The sequence below is a fragment of the Grammomys surdaster genome, unplaced genomic scaffold (genome assembly GCF_004785775.1).
Source record: "Grammomys surdaster isolate TR1022 unplaced genomic scaffold, NIH_TR_1.0 125950, whole genome shotgun sequence".
NCBI lineage: Eukaryota > Metazoa > Chordata > Mammalia > Rodentia > Muridae > Grammomys > Grammomys surdaster.
The window spans coordinates 242,604-261,328 of NW_021620771.1; the positions used below are offsets into that span (position 1 = coordinate 242,604).

The window sequence follows — 18,725 nt, forward strand, 5'->3', positions numbered from 1 at the left end:
CCTGTGCACGTCTCTCCTAGTCCTCCTGGCTAGTTAAAGCATAGTACACATGTACATTGAAACTTTCCTCTGCCATGCAAACGTGAACTTTGTGTTGTGTTCTCTTGAGACTCATCTATTCATTTCACAGACAACTTGTTGATTGGTAGTTCTGTTCCGTTGGTGTTTAATTTTTGTCAGCTTTTAATGTATTCTACTTATTAACCATCTATCTGAGGCACAGCTAAAAAAACTTCTCCCATTCGAGAGACATCTGTTCACTCCGTTCAAGTTCCCTTCGTTTTGCAGAAGCTTTTCATGTAACCCCGGTAGTCAATCCTTGGGGCTATTCCTGTGCTACTGGCTCCTGTTAAGAAAGGTACTGGCAACAGAGCACGGTGGGGCACAGTTTAAATCTCAGCACTGGGGAGACACAATCAGGAGGATCTGAGTTCGAGGTCAGCCAGGTCTACATAGCAAGCTCCAGGACAGTCCGAACTACATGAAGAGATTCTATCTCAATAAAACAAACAAAACAAAACAAAAAGAAAAAAAAGATAGTTCTTGCCATGCCTGTGTCTTTTGGGGAGTGGTATATGATGACTCTTTTTATTTGCTCAAATTTCTTGTACAATATTTTACTGGCATATATTGATTAATACTATAGTGTGTTTCCTTATGACATTTTCACAATACACTTCAACCATGTTCACCCATTACCCACGTCTGAGTGAGAATGGTCCCTGTAGGTGCATGAATACTTGGTCCTCAGTTGGAAACTGTTTGGGAAGGATTTGGAGGTGTGGCCTTGTTGGGTGTGTGTCACTGGGAGGTTAGCTTGAAGATTTCAAAAGGCTCAGGCCATTCCCAGCCTCCCCACTTCCCTTCTGCTTGTGGATTTAAATTGAGCTCTTCCAGCCACCTTTCATCACGCCTTTGCTCTGCATTCATGAGTCCAGCTGCAGAACTGTAAGCCGATTAAATCTTCCTTTTACAGGCTGCCTTGGTCCCAGCAATAGAAAGTAACCAAGACATCCACCATTGTCTGTGCCCCTCCCCATGCCTCTTAATCACCCCACTTCTCCCAATCATCTCCCTTCCACTTTCTTGTTTCCTTTGGTGGGGGTGACAGAATGGGTTTCATTAGGGATTGTTTACAGGAGCATGGATATTTTTCCAGTGACATGCCGATGTATCTGGCATTTTTAGTGCTTAAGATTGAAATTAATATATTTACCTATTTTTGAGTTGATTTTTGCACAATGTAAACGATATAAACACATTTTATTCTTTTTCAGGCAGATATCCAGTTTTGCCAGACCACTTGTTGCATAGGCTGTCTTTCCCCCACCCACACCAGTGGATGTTTCTGACACCTTTGTCAAATACTTCTGTGTGAGCTTACTCATGGATCCCCCTCTTTGCTTGGTGAACATGTCTGTTTTGGTGGCATTCCCATGCTATCTTGTCACTATGGCTATGGTGTCATTTGAAGTAAGATACTGTGGTATATACATCAGCATCCTTTCTACCTAGGACTGCTTCAGCTGCTGGTGGCTTTTTGTTTGTGTGTGTTTATTTCCATACAAATTTTGAATTTTCCCCCCAGTTTTGTGAAAATGTTATTGGCATTTCGCTACTGCAATGGGTCTGTACATCACTTTTGGTGGCACAGCCGTTTTTAAAACACCAGCTCTATTAGTCCAGAAGTGTGGAAGGTCTTTCCACTACCTACCATTGTCTTCAATTTCTCTTTTCAGTGCCCTAAAGCTTACGCTCAATAGGTTACACTTCCTTGGCTAGGTTTATTCCTAGGTACTTAATTGAATTTCAGAAAACACTGTGAAGGGGATTTTTTTTTCTTAACTTCTTTCTCACCAAGTTTGCTGCTGGCATTTAAGAAAACTACTGATATTTGTATGTCGAATTTGCATCCTGGAACTTTAATGAAAGTGTTTATTAGATCGAGGAATCTTCTGGTGGAGTCTATAGTGTTTTTTAAGTATGCAATTATGCTGTCTGCGTAGAGAGATAATTTGGATTCTTTCTTATTTTTAGCCCTTTTATCTTTCTCATGTTTTACTGTTCTAAAATGTTGAGAACTGTATTAGATAAGAGAGAGGAACTTGAGAACCTTGTTTCATTTCAGAATTGAGAGGAAAGGCCCTCAGTTTCCACCCATTTAGCATACTGCTGGTTAATGGTCTGTCATGTTTGACCTCTACTGCTTGAGAGTATTCCGTCTATCGCCGAGTCTTCAGTATTGTCTTAGTCACTGTTCTATTGCTGTGAAGAGACACCAAGACCAAGGCAACTCATAAAAAAGAAAGCATTGGGGGCTTGCTTGCAGCTTGAGAGGGTTGGTCCATTGTCACAGGAGTGTGGAAGCACACAGACAGACAGAGATAGTGCTGGGGCCGTAGCTAAGAGCTGCATCTTGACCCATGGGCAGCAGGCAGAGAAAGAGAGAGACTGGGCCTGGTGTGGGGATTTGATTTTAGAATCAAATGAATGCAAACAGATCTTACCAGAACGCCTGGGATAAGGATAAAGTTTATGGCTATGTGTGCTTACAATAAAAAATAAATGCTACTGAGAGCACTCAAGGGGTGGGGTTGCTCACTGCCAAGGCTGATGACTTGAGTTTCGTCCCTGGAATCACTCGGTGAAAGATAAGATGAGAACTCCGACTCCCACAAGTTGTCCTCTGATTTCTACACGCATTCTGTGATGTGTGTGTGTGTGTATGTGTGCATGTACCATACACATGCACACATACATGCACATACTAAATAAATAAATAAATGAATAAATAAATGTATCTTTAAAAGCCAAAACGATTTGAAATAAATAACCTAATGATGTACCTCAAGTCTTAGAAAAACAAAATGAATCCAAACCAAAAGCAGTAGATGGCAAGAAATAATAAAGATAATGACAAAAATTAATGAAATTAAAAAAATAATGTATAGACTTAGTAAACTTGGTATTTTGAAAAAATAAATAAGATAAGCCTTTAGCCAAAACAGATAAAAGACTCAAATTAAGAAAATTAGATAAAAAGCAGAAGTTACTGCATAATTCTATGAAATCCAGAGGACCATTAAGGAATATTTTGAAAACTCATATTCTAAAAAAAATGTAAACTAGGAAATTTAGAAGAAAGAGATAAATTTTTGTACACACATGATCAATCAAATTTAAGTCAGCATGATAGAGGCAACTTAAATATACTTGCAGCAATCAATGAGATTGAAGTGGTTTGAAAAATCTCCCAACAAAGAAAGGCCCAAGACAGATGGATTCACCACCTAAGTCTTACCCAACCCTCAAAGAAGAGCTAAGAGTAGTGCTGTTCAGACGGTTCCAAAAAACCAGAAATGTAAAGAACTTCCAAACACATTCTACAAATCAGTGTGTGGAAGTCAGAGAACAGCTTGTAAGGCCCAAAGCCTGATACCCATTTTATTTTATAATATAGATTCTTTCTTTCTTTCTTTCTCTCTTTCTTTCTTTCTTTCTTTCTTTCTTTCTTTCTTTCTTTCTTTCTTTCTTTCTTTCTTTCTTTCGTTTTTCAAGACAGGGTTTCTCTGTGTAGCCCTGGCTGTCCTGGAACTCACTCTGTAGACCAGGCTGGCCTCAAACTCAGAAATCCGCCTGCCTCTGCCTCCCAAGTGCTGGAATTAAAGGCGTGCACCACCACCACCTGCCTCATATATATTCTTTCTATCAGTTCTGTTCCACTAGAGAATCTTAACTGATGTGACCTTGATAATCCAAACAATGCTTAGCAGAAAGAATTATGCTGGAGGTATCATAATTCCTGATCTCAACTTATATTACATACTTATAGTAACAAACCAGCATGGTATTGGCACAAACACAGACCTGTAGGTTAGTGGAACAGAATAGAGAATCTACAGACCAATTCACACAGGCACCTAATGTCTGACGAAGGCATCAAAACATACATCGAGGAGAAGACAGACTTCGACACAGGTGCCAGGAAACTGGGTTTCTGGATACAAGTTAATGGAATTAGGTTCATGTAGCTGACCTAGCTCAACAGTCAATTAAAGCAAACCAAGACCTTTACTATAGCATCTAACACTTAGGAGCTTCTGGAAGAAACAGGGGAAACACTTCAGGATACAGACAGAGGAAGGACTCCTAAGACTTGACAAATGGGATCACATGAGTTAAAAGCCTATGCATGGCAAAGGATGCTGTCTCTAGCAGGAAGAGACAGCCTACAGAGTGGGAACAAATCAATCAGGGAATTAATTTCTAGACCATGTAAAGAACCACAAAACCAAACACTGAAACCGTTATACATTGCCAGTGGAAATGTAAACTTGTATAGTCGCTATGGAGATTAGCAGTTTCTCAAAACATAGACTGCCACATGACCCAGTCATACTAGCTAGGGTGTGTGCCTGAAGGAATCTATGTTAACATATCACATGGACCTTGTCCTTCCTTGTTTACTGCTGTTCTGTTCACAATAGCTAAATAAACCAGCCTAGATGTCTGTTGCTGGTCTTTGGTACTTCGTGGTTTTTTTTTTTTTTTTTTTTACCACTCTTTATCTCCCCATTTCACCCCTTAACACTAGATAGGAGAGAAACAAGGATACAGAGGAGATAGAGATAGAGGTAGAGGTAGAGATAGAGATAGAGATAGAGATAGAGATAGAGATAGAGATAGAGATAGAGAGAGAGAGATAGAGAGAGAGAGAAAGAGAGAGAGAGATAGATAGAGATAGATAGATAGATAGATAGATAGAGAGAGAGAGAGAGACAGATCCTTGAGTCTAATTTCTTTCTTCTTGTTTCTTCTTTGAGCGCAAGTACTAACAAACACAGCCAACATCTCTGAATGAACACTAACCACTAACCCCACCTATTTGGGGCTCTAGCATTTATATACCCTCTGAAAGATTTCCAGAATTCCAAACGTCAAAACCATGCCTCAGTTAGAGCATGAAGCAAGTCATAGTCAGTTGCTGCAAAGCAGCTCCCGATCCATCCCACACATGCAATTAGGATGAAAACATATCCTTATAATACCTCTGTGGTTTTTAAAGAAACCAAAATTTCAGAATTCTCAAAACTTGTTACTACAGATGTCCATCAACAGATTTCAAAACAGAAGTAACACACACACACACACACACACACACACACACACACACACACACAGAGAGAGGAATTTTAGAACTCCTTAAAGAAAAAGGAAATCAGAACATTTGCAGGAGGATGGATGGAACTGGAGATCATTATGTTAAGTGAAATAAGCCAGACTAATAAAGACAAATGCTCTATGTGCTCACCCATATGTGAGATCTAGATTTAAAATGACATATGGGTGTGTGTCTGTGAGTATTTATGTATCCACATGCGGAGGTTATGAAACTTTAAAGGGAATACTGAAGGGAGGGGTAACATGGTAGAGGAGGGAGGAAAAGAAGATCAGGGAATACATGTGACATGAAGCAGATGGGGGGAAGGTCTCGGGGGAGAAAGAGAACTGGACAACAAGGGGCAGGATGGAACTGGAAAATACACTGAGTATGACAAGTTCAGGAAAAAAAATGCTGTTTGTTTTCTATCACATGTGAGCCCTTGCTTCTAATTATAAATATATACACACATATATAATACATATATAATACACAGAATTATATACAATATAATATATTAAACATATATTATATAACTATATATAATAATGCATACACACATGCATATATGTATGCATATATGACCAAGTGTGTGTAGAGGCTAGGAAACCAGAAAGGAGCACATGAAAGGGCAAAAGAGACTTTAAGAGAGAGAGGTAGGGAGGGTAATAGAACAAATATAATGCAAATGTGGAAGTGAACCAAGGATGGGGGATGGGAAGGTGGGGGAGGGTGACTGGGGAGGGCTAATTAAAAGTAAGTATGTAGGAAATGGCCATAAGGAAACATGCTACTCCACAATTTAATCTTATAAATAAATGAAATGTCTTTTTTTCCAGACAATTGGGAGTCTTTAAGACTGTCGTTGTGAATATACAGATCTCAAAAGCCTGCAGCCTAAAATTTGTGATTTGCTGCGATCCTAGACTCATCTCTGGCTTTTCTGGATGTCTCCATCTGAAAGATGCAGACAGTCAGGAACCTGCCTTGTAGGTCTGCTGAATAAACGGGCATCTGTACAGCCCCACCTCTGAGAAATCTGACTGTCATTATCAGTGCTATTAGCTGTAGGAAGACTCGGCAACTGTGTGCTATGAAGCCAGCATGGAAGCTGCCATTGCCACCAGCATTCTGTTTCTTTGATGCACTCATGTTTGAGTAAGTCTTGATTCACTGAAATGGCTTATTAGCAGCAATGAGCAAATTTCCCAGGCAGGAGGAAGTTTCTGTACAAGTTCAGTCTGCTGTTCTGGTTAGGACTCTGGTGATGTTGAGAAGGTCTGGAGATGCTTTGAGAGAAGGGTGAGAGCAAACTCCACCCACTGTGTGTGCCAGTGTGATTGACGGCCACAGCACAGCTGCCCTGGCTGCTAAGTGGGCATGTGCACATGAGGTTTCTAATGCTAGGTTCTATATATTGGTGGCTGGGTCGCCGCAGGAGTCTGAGGAGATCTGTGTACAGGCAAGGACTCAGGTCTAATTGCTGCAGACAGATGCTGTGTTCTTTGAGCAGAGGCAGGTGGGTAATGAAGGAGGCGGTGGGGGTGGCTGTACAGGAGGAGGTGACATTTGTTAATATGTCAAGGGACGGTGTGAATTCAGAGGATGCGTCAGAATCATTTGAGTGAGGCGATGAGATGGTGTTTTCTAATGACACACAGGTCTGTAGAGACAGCAGGGGGTTTCCGGTTTTGATTCTCTGTAGCAAGGGTATTTGTTTCCCTTCTCAGTGTTTGTATGAAAATCAGCTTAAGGGAGGAGTGAATATTCCCAACCTTTCCCCATGTGACACATTCTAGCAGAGCTTCTGGCAGTTTGCAAAATTAACTGTCACTTTCTCCCTTTCTCTCATAAACAACCAAAGGCCCAAACAACAGGCAGCAGAGGGAAGAAGGAAGAGCTGTCTGTGACCTGGGCAGACTCCACACTCAGGGTCTCTAAAGAATGGGGCACCAGAGAGATCAACAGAGCACTTTCTAGCCCACGGCTTTCCGTTTCCCCTCACAACCCCAGGCCACAGTGAAGTCCAAGTCCAGACTCAGTGCTGCCTGACTGGATGTCATGGGCACTGTCACTAGCTTCTTACCCCTTTGTCCAGTGGCACCTTCACGTCCATGGAGTGAGACCCCGTTTCCCCATTGATCATGGCGGTCCTCAGCTTTAAGAGGAAAGAAGAGGGAATTGGTGCCTATTTACCTGGATTTGGGCTTTGACCATGGTTTAGGATTCCTAGGACACTGGCTCTTCCCTTTGCCTCTGAGCAGACTTCTAGGAGGGAAGATGGACCTGGGTCTAGGTGCCACTGGCTCACAGTTGTGGGCTTCCACTGAGGCAGCTCTGAGGGATGGATGCTCTGGAATATAGGGTTGTATTGTTGAGATATAATCATCTCTAGGATGTGGTATGGAGACTAGAAGTTAAGTACAACCCTGAAACCATGCTGGGCTTATAGGCACATGCTCAGCCTGTCTCAGTAACCTGTGGTGCCAGAGTCATGGCTCAATATCCACAGCTGCTGAAAGAATCATAGGGACAGAACCCAACTGCTCTGTTCCGGAGCTGCCCAGTGGCCTCAGCACTCCCGAGACACCCGGTGCTGCCCCCTACAGTGCTACCTGGGGGAAAAGCTTCTCACTCCCTCGTTTCCCACTCACAATTTCAGCTTGGTCCTCCCACTCCACTTCCGAGAGGTCCACGCTGTTGTAGTTGGGCTTGGGTTTCAGCTTCTTGCCTTCTCTGTACTGGAGTGGGACAGACAGGATAGAAAAGGTGGGGTTAGCATGCACCCTGTTCCCCTTCCCTCTTCTTTAAAATCTTCCAAGTACCCTCATAAAATCAAAGCATTCCCATAATCTCCCAGGATGAGCCAGGCCAAACGTTTACTCAATGCAAAGCTTTCATGACCAATGTGTGTCACAGATGGTCTCTGAGCCTCCTGGTGTGTGCATGTGTGCACATTTCTCATGCCAGGGATCTCCCCATTTTGTGAGACAGCTTGTCACAGTTTGGACAGCTCTGATTACTAGAAAGTTCTCCCTCCTGTGGAGTTCAAATCTGTCTCCTAACTTTTACTTCTTGTTGTCAGCTTTCATCCTGAACCACCTAGAACGTGCTCCTCCTGACAGGGCATGGATGCTCACTCTTGTCACTCGTGAGACTTGACTGTCTCCAGCTAAACATCTCCAGTCTGAAGATACCTCAGCTCTCTGAAGATGCTCAGCTCTGTCAATGTCACCCTGAAGATGGAGTTGTCAGGGAAGAGATCAATATTGCTCATGGAGTCTGGCCAGGAGACGAGAGAGGTGTGGTTTGTGAATTGAAGCACTGTGGGCTCTGCCTGTCTCGGACAGCCAGGCCAGCTAGGCTGCCCAGATGGAGCCAGCAGCCAGGCGAATCCCCTCAGCGTTCCCACGCGCCGCTCTCCCACACGTGGGTGTTCAGTTTGCAGAGCGCCCACCTATTTCTCATGTATTTCATCTTGTTAATCTCAGATGATCATTTTAGAATGTTTCATGAGCAATCATTTTTCTCCTCCAGATTTTAAGGCATCTGCAGAAGCTTCTCATCTTGATAGATTTTTTTTTTTAAATTGGTCAGACCCAAGTGCAGAACTTCAGGGCTTAATAACTACCTGTCTCCGAAATGTGACACAGATCCCTGAACTAACTCTCCGAGCGGAATCATTCTCTTGTTCTTCCTCCCTCTCTCTCCCTCTCTTACTCTTTTGCTCTCTCTCGCTCTCTCCCTGGCAGATAGCATCATGTTATCTGTAAATACGCCCATGGTACTTCCCTGGTTTAGTTTGGTAGTGCTATCAATAAAGGAAAGAGGGGGTTTATCACCAGAGTATATTAAAAATAGCACCATCTACTTCAGTAAACGCGACCCCAGTAGATGTTTGGGGGTTGAAGTCACTGTCGTTGTGTATCTTATTTCTGCTGGTTGTTTCATTTACTTGGGTTTTATTTTTTTTCTCCCCTGATTGTAGTGCTGATGTCACTCCACTGTCCCTGCTCTGCTCGCCTCCTTACCTGTGGTCCACACAATGCTCAGCCTTCCTGAGGTTCAGGGTCATCAGGGCTGCTCTGTCTTCCTCTACCTGAGCTGTCTCTCTGACAATATTCCAGTGTCATTTCCTAAGACTCAGCTCCACCTCACAGATCGTAGCCCATTCTTAGCCTCTCAGAATAAACATACGATTCCATTTGGTTGGGGACATTGACATAGAAAGGTTTTTAGGCCCCCCAGCAGGTCTCTTGACCTTTCTTATTTTATTGCTAGGAATATTCTCTAGTATTTTGCTTTCTGAAATTTCACCAGTTGCTTCCCTGATAACACCTTCCTTACACAGTACTCTTGGCAAGCCCCACTGTGTCCTATGGTAAGCAGTTCATAGGGCTTATGTGCCTTCACACATTAGATTTTGATTAGCTATGTTCTTCTGTTTACAGCACTCTTACTGGCACGATAATGTCAGGCACACAGTAGGTCCGTAATATGAGCTGGTCAGTGAAAGCATTATTCATGTGAATTACCTAGATGGATGCTGGCAGGTGGGTTTCTGATTCATGTCTCTTAATTCTATATGTCCCTGAATTCTATATGTCCCTGAATTCTATATGTCCCTGAATTCTATATGTCCCTGAATTCTATATGTCCCTGAATTCTATATATCAACTCTGGGATCAACCTACATGTTCTCTTACTGTGAGTCACTTGATAGCACTGGTCCAAGAACCTATTAGTATAAGACTGTCCATTATGGGTTCAGATAAATGCCCTGCTGAGTCTGAATTGGGAAGGCAGTGGGGATAGACCAATGTGTCTCCCATCTGAGCCCTACCATTTGACTTGAGTGGTTCAGTCAAACGTCTTAGGAGAGTCTGTATCCACTTGAGCTAACTGCTATGAGACTTAGTTCAGCTTGTCTCCCCAAATGACTCTTGAGGCAGAGAAGCCCCTTTGTAAATTCTGCTATCCAAGCTTCTTGGGGTTCCTCAGAAGACAGAAGGGGAGTAGGTTTAAGATACCTCCAGGCCTTCAAATGCACTACTCTCTTACCCCTTTAGCCTCACACCAGCAATGTGACCATTGCCACTGTGGACAGGGCCATTCCCCGGACGTTGAGTATTCAGATACCAGGTATTTGGGCAAACTCGTGAAAATACCCACAGCCCCTGGATAGAGTCAGAAGGGGACAGGGGTCCTAGGCAGCATGGAAGGCACACTCGGGGAGCCTTCAGTGCCCTTTCAAGAGGACCTTGCTATTTTTGTTGTGAACTCATTGTTCACATTCCTTCCTGGGCCTCTGGGGCTCTGGTGATCCATCTGTCAGATTGTAGGAGGGGTGGAGTCACCGAGACAGTGAGGGCTTATGATAAATGCCTGCAGTGATTAGGCTTTAGAAAGATTTATTTGATTTCGAATCAAGTGTATGTGTGTATTTGTGGGTATGTAGATATGAATGCAGGTCCCCATGGAGACCAGCGGCATCCGATCCCCTGGGACTGGAGTTAAAGAGAGTTATGAGCTGGCTGAAGAGGATTCTGGGGACTGAACTCAGGTGCTCTTAGCTGCTGAGCCACCTCTCCCTCATGGTTTGACTCTTACACAACTTTCAAAGGCTTCTTCATAGACGGCTAGGTTCCAGCTCGGCACTGTTGGAAAAAGCTAGAATGTGTGGAGAGGAAAAGCCTAGCGAGAGGTTTAATGTCCGTAAGGAGGGTTATAAAACCGGAGTCTCTTTCTCATTGTGTTCCTGGGATCAATGGGTTCATTCTGTCCCATGCTCCCACACATGCATGCCGTGCTGCATGTACCCCACCAGAGCATAAAGCAATAGGCTCAACCAGCTATGGACTGAAATAGTTCTTTATAAATTTTCGATTGCAGATGTTTTACTACAATAATGGAAACTTGGCTGTCCTGCAGGACTCCATCCTCACAAGCCCAGCCTGTATCACCTGCTCTCCGGTCTGTTCACCAATCATTCCATGTGTTTTTTTGCCCTGTGCCTCCTCCTAGATAATAATTTAGAAACAAGTATAATGACGTGAATTTTCCTCTTGTATGATCCGAGGAATTTTAGTCATTTGTTGTGAACTGTCCCCAACTCTCATATTGTTAGAATCTCAGGGCTGTACTTACCAAAGGTCGGAGGTCAGGATGAGACAGGATGTAGCCATTGTTAGTGTTCAAAAAGGCATATCCATGCACCCCAAGCTGCCAAGGTCAAGGGTTGAGGGCATTAGACATGTTGGATGGCTAGGCGGGGGTGGGGGGTGGGGGGTTGTGGGGGGAGAAGGGAAAGGCATCATTGAAAACAGCTGCAAGTTTTAAATAGGGATCAAAGCCAGCATCACACTTCCACCTTCCGGTTTCTGGTTAAGCAACCAGGGACAGAAGCCACGAAACTGTGAAACTGTGAGGCCAAATAAATCTTTCCTCCCTTTAAGCTGACTTTTGTCCCAGCAATGGAGAGCTGTGGCTTAGACAACATTCCCTAGGGATCCCTCTACCGCTCACCTTATATCGGGGTGCCAGCTTCATGAGCTCCCTTAGGGTCACGTCAGAGCCCACCACACCCAGGAGAATGCCGTGGGACCTCTAGAAGGAACAGTGCAAGGGTCAGAAAAACCAGGCTTCACAGACTAGACTCTGGGTCTCCCTGAAGCCTAGAAAAGGAAGCATTTACTGATCTTCCTTTGCAGTTAGACCATAGGCTGAGTTCCCCCAAATAACAATGCAGACAGTCAGATGGGGCCCCAGGGCCCCGCTCAGCTGTTAAGGAGATTAATACCCTGTATTAATATTTAAGTGGTAACATTTAAATGAAATACAAAGCTAAGTGAAATATTAATATTCAAGTCAGAGGAAGAAATAAAAGGACCATAACTTATGTAGCCTCTATGCACAAGTGACCCATAGGGAAGTGTTTCTCACCCAACAATGAAAAGCTCTAGAAAGCCCCTCACTAGAGGCCTTCACGTACAAGGAAGAGTCTACCCACTTTGGCTAGGTAAGTGCGATTAACCTGGAAGGCGAGCAGAAGACCCCATAGCCTTCTATCTCAAGAACAAAGCAGGGGCTGCCCCACCCCCAACAAGCTTGCAGGAGCTTGAGGGGAAGCACGGACAACAGTCCCATAGTTGGCCAGAAGGTTCTTCCATAGCTGGCTCAGGACTGGACTTGGAAATCTGCATCCAACACTTGCAGTTGGCTGTGAAGCTCAGTGGGTTGAACTCCATGTTGTGGCATAGGGAAGGGCCACTTACTGTTTCGTTCTTTTTGCTGAAGACTGGCATGGCCACTGTGGTGAGGAGCATCAGGCTTTGGGCCTCTGAGGTGAAGAGCTGTTGGGGAGGAGAGGGCAGAGGTCAGAGGAGGAGTTGGCCTAGGTGTCTGCTGGTTCCTCATTCAGGCAGTGTGGGAACCCCACTTAGCACTCCCTTAGCTGATGGGAGGAGGGGATGCTAAGGGGAGTGAGCAGGAGTGCCAGGGGGAGGCTGGGGGAGCTGGGAGGAGATTCAGCAAAAGCAGTCTCATGTGGGCAGACCAAGGATGAGCCCAAGCCCAGCAAACAGAGTACAGCACAGCACAGCTTTTTCCAGAAGCCTCTAAAGTGGACCTGAGATTATTGCGCCACATGGCCAGGCCAGTGAACAGAAAGGGAGACATTTCTGCACAGCCACTCAGACATACAGACGTGAGTAAGGAGCAACGGCCTGAGGGCAGGGCATGGAGGTCACCCCGAACACACACGGCAGACCCCTAGCTCTGTCCACTCAGAAGACAGAACCAGAACCAAATCAGGAAGGGACTCCCCTGCTACCTCGGGGGCCTGGACACGTGCCTCTATTATAACGAAGACGACAATAACACCAAGTAGAAGCAAGCACTCTGTGCAAGCTGCCTGTTGCTCAGATTGTCTGAAGGCCGTTGTTTATATAACAGACCTCCCTGGATCAGAGGCAGCTTTGAATCTTCTCAGCATGGAGCTGGGAAACAAGGCTTTCCCTGCATCGACTGCACTGGCACCTCCTTTATTCTAGGTCCAGTCTTCCCAGACTCTAGGGCCCCGAGGAGCTGTGGCTCTCCAAGCCAGGGCAGCATCTTCAGGGGAGCTGTAGCCAAGCCTTAGCCCGGCCTCCTTCTCTCCCTTAGGACTCATCTCATGGTAGAGTGAGCTGTCCTGTGTCCTTGGCTCTGGATCATGCTACGGGAAAAGGGTGCCTGTTCTCCCAGTGGACCACTGTCCTTAACCTGAAGCGTCCAGGCATCTGCACGTGGGCCTGGTTATCAGGGATGTTGACACGGCAGAGGACAGGTAAGGGGAGACTTGGAGATGTGATACTAGAGGCTTTAACTGAGGAGACAGAGGTCATTTTTTTTTTAAAGTAAAGATAAAACTGTGCCTTTGTCTCCAGGCAAGGACAAAAACAGATCCTGGGAGGCCATGCTGAGTGTGAAGTACCTCAGTATGGCTGACAGGAACGGCCTGAAATCATTTGCACAGTGGCTTAGTGAAGCAAGGCTTTGTCTCTGTCACTGTCCCCTCCTTCCTACTTCCTCTGCTAGGCTCAAGCCCGGCTGCTACCTAGGTGTGGCCACCACTGTCCATGGCCCAGTTTCCTCTCAAACTTCCTTCTGCTGGGTCCTCAGTGTGACCTTACTATGCACATGGGAGAGAGAGGCCCAGGGAGCACATGCTGGGCTGGGGGCAGGAGGCATGGATGGAGAGAGGAGGAGAAAGTAAGAAGGGATGAGTGTAAGCGCACAATGTGGGGATGTCAAGGCCGTAACAAAGCAGGTCTCAGCCTCTCTCTTCTTGCCTCTCCCTTCCCCTCCCATTCTTCCAACCAGGGTCAGATGGCCCGTGACTGATGAGTACCCGGACAATTGAAGGGACAACAGATGTGGAAGGCTCTTCCATGTGATCTCAGCTCAGGGAGTGGCCATCAGTGTGGGACAGATGGGGTCTCCTGGGCAAGGCTTCCGGGAAGAGCCCACTCCAGCTGGTCAGATGTATTGAAGGAACTTTAGAATGGATTCCTGAGGCTTTTGGCTCTAGCTTGGCAAGATGGCTTATAGCTACGGTTACATGCTAGAGTAGGTGTGCCCTTGTTCTTACATAGAGTACAGAAAAGGAAGCTGGAAGGGTGTTTTCTCAGTCACCTCGGTAACTTGGGAAGCAGCACGGGTTTGAGGTCAGTAGGAACTAAGTGGGTGTGTGAACCAGGAGGACTCCTGAGTGGTCTCCTTTCAGGGGCTAAGCAGGATCGCCCACACTAGCCCCTAGAAGCAGGAAGATGGGGCTTGGCTGGGGGAGTAAATGTAGCTGCAGGAAGGAGCCTAGGTTCCTGTGCACTAGACCTCTGTGCTTCTTCCTGCCGTGGTCTTATTTAAGCCACTGTTGTCAGGTCTTAATCCTAGTTCGTATACTATCACAAGGCAGGTGGCTACACACAGGTGCGATCTGGGAAGAGGCAGAAGGTCTTCCTCCTAGCTTGGATATTTTTATTCCTCTGCATAAGACATCGCCTCTTCTAGCCTGTGAAATGCAGGAAGCCCCAGGACGGAGCTACAGAATGGTGAACCACTGGTGTGAATCTTTTCTTCCTATGGCTGGTGGGAGAGGACAATTTGGCGGGTAAACGGGTAATGCGGAGTGGAGAGAAACAGAGGGGTGGGGTGTCTGCTGTGCAGAGAGCTAGGCCTCTGGGGCGGGTGGACACAGAGTGGTTAGGCTGAGGGCTGTGAGGGGAAGGGGGTGATGGGAGGCTTTTGATCACACTTGGTGACTCCTTCTATGGAGGCACAATATTGAGCTCTCCAGACCAAGACATCACCTCTTGCTCCTCCTCCTCCCCTTAACTCTGGCCTCCCTGCCCATCATCGTGCGCACCCGGCTGTCCATATAAGCCTCTGTCCAGATGATGTCGTGGTCGTGGTTGATGACCATGGGACGGCTAAGCACATGCAGGTACTCCATCACGTTCTCCTGCGCGTCAGCCAGTGTGGAGATCTGTGTGTAATAGCCTGGAGAGGGCAAGGCTCTGTGACCATGGGATACAAAGGACAAGCTCTATGTGGTCCCTCTGTATGGCCCATTCGCACTCCCAGCTTCTGGGTGCTCCTAGCTGGGCCTCTCCCCTTCCTGGAGACGACGCCTTGTCTCCTAGTACAAGACAAAGAAAGGCCTTCTCTGCTCCAGCTTGGAAGATCTTGGGGGAACCTTCCATTGCTAACATTCCCCCTAAACAACAGCAGGGGCTTCAGCTGCAGCCATGATGCCCACCAACAAATCTCGCCGTGTTATGCTCTGTGAGAATCGGTTTGGAGACTCCAACAAGATGGCAGCTCTTGCCCTCCTGTGTCCACAGCTCCCAGTTTCCCTCCTCGTCAGCCTTCCTCAGGCTATGGAGCAGTCTGTTTTATTCTTTTCAGGATAAATTGAAAAGCAGCACTATTGAGAAGGGCACCTGGCTCATGAGGCCGTGCATGGTTTAGAAGCTTTCGGTCTCATTGCCCACCACCTCCCCCAGCCATTTGTCCTACATGCCAGCAAAATGGGACAGCTTTGCGTTCTACCACGCCTCATGCCCAGAGCATGCTAGTCCCTCGATGTGAAAGACCCTTCCTTGAACTCCCCCAACTAGGAAAATGTCTTTCCTACTGGTCCCTTAACCCTGCCCAGCCTGCACCCTGTCCAGCCTGCACCCTGTCCAGCCTGCACCCTGCCCAGCCTGCACCCTGTCCAGCCTGCACCCTGCCCAGCCTGCACCCTGTCCAGCGTGTGCCTTGGTGCTATCATGACACATTCAAGTCATACTGGAACCGAGGGTCACATGCTGGCTACACCAAGGTCAAGACTGACCCATTTGTCCCATCGCCCTTGAGCCACAGCCTTCGAACAGCACAGGGTACAAAGTACAGGCACAGTAAATTTTTGTTGAATCAATAGAACTGCACTGTAAGCCTAGGTCATGGGTTCTGATCCCAGATAGAAGAGAACTCTTGGTACACAAAAAATATTATTCCAGCAAAAGTGCTGACTTGTTGAGTGTGGTAATTTGTACATGTGATGCCAGTACTTGGGAGGCTGAGGCAGGAGGATCACCGTGACTTGTAGTCCTTTTGGGCTTTCTAGCAGTAGCCTGTCTTGCAAAACTAACAAATAAGGTTGGCAAGATGGCTCAGTGGGTAGGGGCACTTGCTGAGAAGTCTGACAACCTAGTAGGTTCAATCCTGGAACCTGCAAGACTGAAGGAGAGAACTGACTTCTGCAGGTTGTTCTCTGACCCTCACATGTATGTGACTGGGCACATGCACAAATGGGATGCATACATACACATGCACAAAGAATAAGTAAATGTAAAGATAAAAAAATTAATCTCCCTCAGAAAAACAAATCAATCAAGTAATAAATAGGGGGAAATAAAGCATAAAGGGGGCTGGAGTAATAATTCAGTCAGTAAAGCACCTGCCCAGCATTAAGACCCGAGTCTCACCAATAGAATCCATGTTTTAAAAAGCTGGGTGTGCTGGCTTGCCCTTATAATCCAATGCTGGGGAGGCAGAGATGGATTTCTCTTACCAGTCTAGCTCAGCTGGTAAGAAAAATCCTGCTTCAAAAAAAACAGAGGAATGGCCTCTCCTGAGGAAAAACGCCCGACATCCTCTGGCCTACACACACACACACACACACACACACACACCCCACACACACGCATACACACATACACAGACATACACAGACAGATATACACACACACAGACACACAGACACACATACACAGACACACACAGACACACAGACACAGACACACACACCACACACACACACATACACACACACACACAGACATACACACACAGATATACACACAGACACAGACACACAGACACAGACACACACACAGACACACACGTTTCCCCAATGTGTGCAAGAAATGGTGATGCCCTGCGTTTGTCTTTGAACAGAGTCAATGCCTTCATTTGCCACAGTAGGAATGAAGGCGGGGCCTAAGAGAGCTGACATTGAGATTGTGGGTCCCTTCTTGCCTTCCACCCTGTCTTCTGTGCTGTGTATTTGTACAAGGCTTTGTTTGAGGAGACAGTTCTCTTGTGTAAGTGGCCTCTGATTTGCATCTCGGAGGACTATAAGCCTGGAGTCCCTGCTGGGTTGATGGACTGTCTGCTCCAGCTTCAGAGAAATCTGCCCTCTCTTTCTCTGAACAGTGGGGTACAGACTGCACTGTACTGCTCCTGAAGAGGCCTCTGGCCAGCAGCCTGGCCCTCAGTACCTCTGTCCTTCTGTCTCCATGTGGACTGCAAAATGCTTTGCAAAGTCATTTACCTTTATTGTTGCAGGCGATCCACTTTAGGCGGTCAGCGAAAGTCACTTCTCTTCCAATAAGGTAGGTGAAAACTCGGACCTGTCCAAAAGACACGGGCTTAGCAGCTGCAGGCAGCAGCAGGGTCATTTATGAAGGGCTCACATGCATGTCTCCGTTCTGGGTTCTCCAGTTTTGCATCCTGGGCCCAGGTTGCTGTAACTTTGGGATACCCAGTTAGAACATATGGGAACTGATGAACAAGTTTAATGGGAAAGAACTTTAAATTTGGGGTTGTGCTATACAGAAGACTACTGTGATTCAGGGGAACACTCCCTTGGCATCAGGAGACCCCCCTTTCTCCTGCTTTCCCAGCAGGAGTCAGTCACCTTGCGGTCTGGCCAGTTGTAGGTCTCAAACACGGGCTCATAGTCTTCCACGGCCCCATCGGTGATAAGCATGATGGCCTGGTTGCAGAGACTTCCTTGTTTGGACTCTTGGAACTGGGGAATAGGAATGAGGCTGTCATCACAGGCCACAACCTGCAGTTGCAATATGGCCACCCTCTACGCCCCCCTGCCCCCCAGGCTCTGCCAGCAGTCGGAACCTGCTTCAGGATCTGGAAAGCTTCAACGAGAGCTTGACTCACGATACCCACGCCTTTGACTATCAGCTCATCCACCAACTGCTTGAAATGCTGTCAGGGCGGGGGTGGAGGTGAATAGAAGATGGGGCGCAGACGGTCAAGTGGGTCCAGGAATCCTCATCTCTGCTCCTAACTGGGGAGGCTGCTTAGACGTGTTGTCAGTGCCTGGCTGCAAGACCCTAGCTCCACAGGGGCAGCCAACCACCTGAGTCCATGTTTCTCAAATGCCCAAAGATGAACCAAATGTGGAAGGCGTGGTGCCGATTCTATCTCCTCCTAAGAGGCAGTGCCAAGGATTTGGCTAACTAGAGGGTGTACAGTCCAGGGTAACCTCCGATTTGCTTTGCTCTTCCCAGGGGCCATGGGTGGGGGCAGGGCACTGTATAGCAGTCTTCACAGATACCTTCCCTAACCCTGATGGGAGCGTTGGCTGTGGTGGATACGCACCTCTCGGTTGTCTCGATCGGCTTGGACGAGGATGCCTTTGAAACAGGGCTCGATGTAGTGGACATAGTCATTGTACTGCAAGCCACAGTGAGAGAGAGAGAGAGAGAGAGAGAGAGAGAGAGAGAGAGAGAGAGAG

At 46.5% G+C, this 18,725-nt stretch overlaps 1 protein-coding gene across 1 annotated transcript in view; it reads right to left on the reverse strand.

Moving 5' to 3' along the window:
* The window catches only part of Cacna2d4 (calcium voltage-gated channel auxiliary subunit alpha2delta 4), a 114,220-nt gene that overhangs the window by 63,496 nt on the left and 31,999 nt on the right, over nt 1–18,725 (reverse strand). Inside the window, exons 9-18 of the mRNA XM_028753472.1 lie at nt 18,590–18,664; nt 18,104–18,193; nt 17,886–17,999; nt 17,520–17,598; nt 15,066–15,199; nt 12,436–12,513; nt 11,687–11,767; nt 11,309–11,383; nt 7,816–7,902; nt 7,248–7,319 (exon numbers count right to left, since the gene is read on the reverse strand). Coding sequence (XP_028609305.1) covers nt 7,248–7,319; nt 7,816–7,902; nt 11,309–11,383; nt 11,687–11,767; nt 12,436–12,513; nt 15,066–15,199; nt 17,520–17,598; nt 17,886–17,999; nt 18,104–18,193; nt 18,590–18,664 — 885 coding nt within the window. The remainder of the gene's footprint in view (nt 1–7,247; nt 7,320–7,815; nt 7,903–11,308; nt 11,384–11,686; nt 11,768–12,435; nt 12,514–15,065; nt 15,200–17,519; nt 17,599–17,885; nt 18,000–18,103; nt 18,194–18,589; nt 18,665–18,725) is intronic.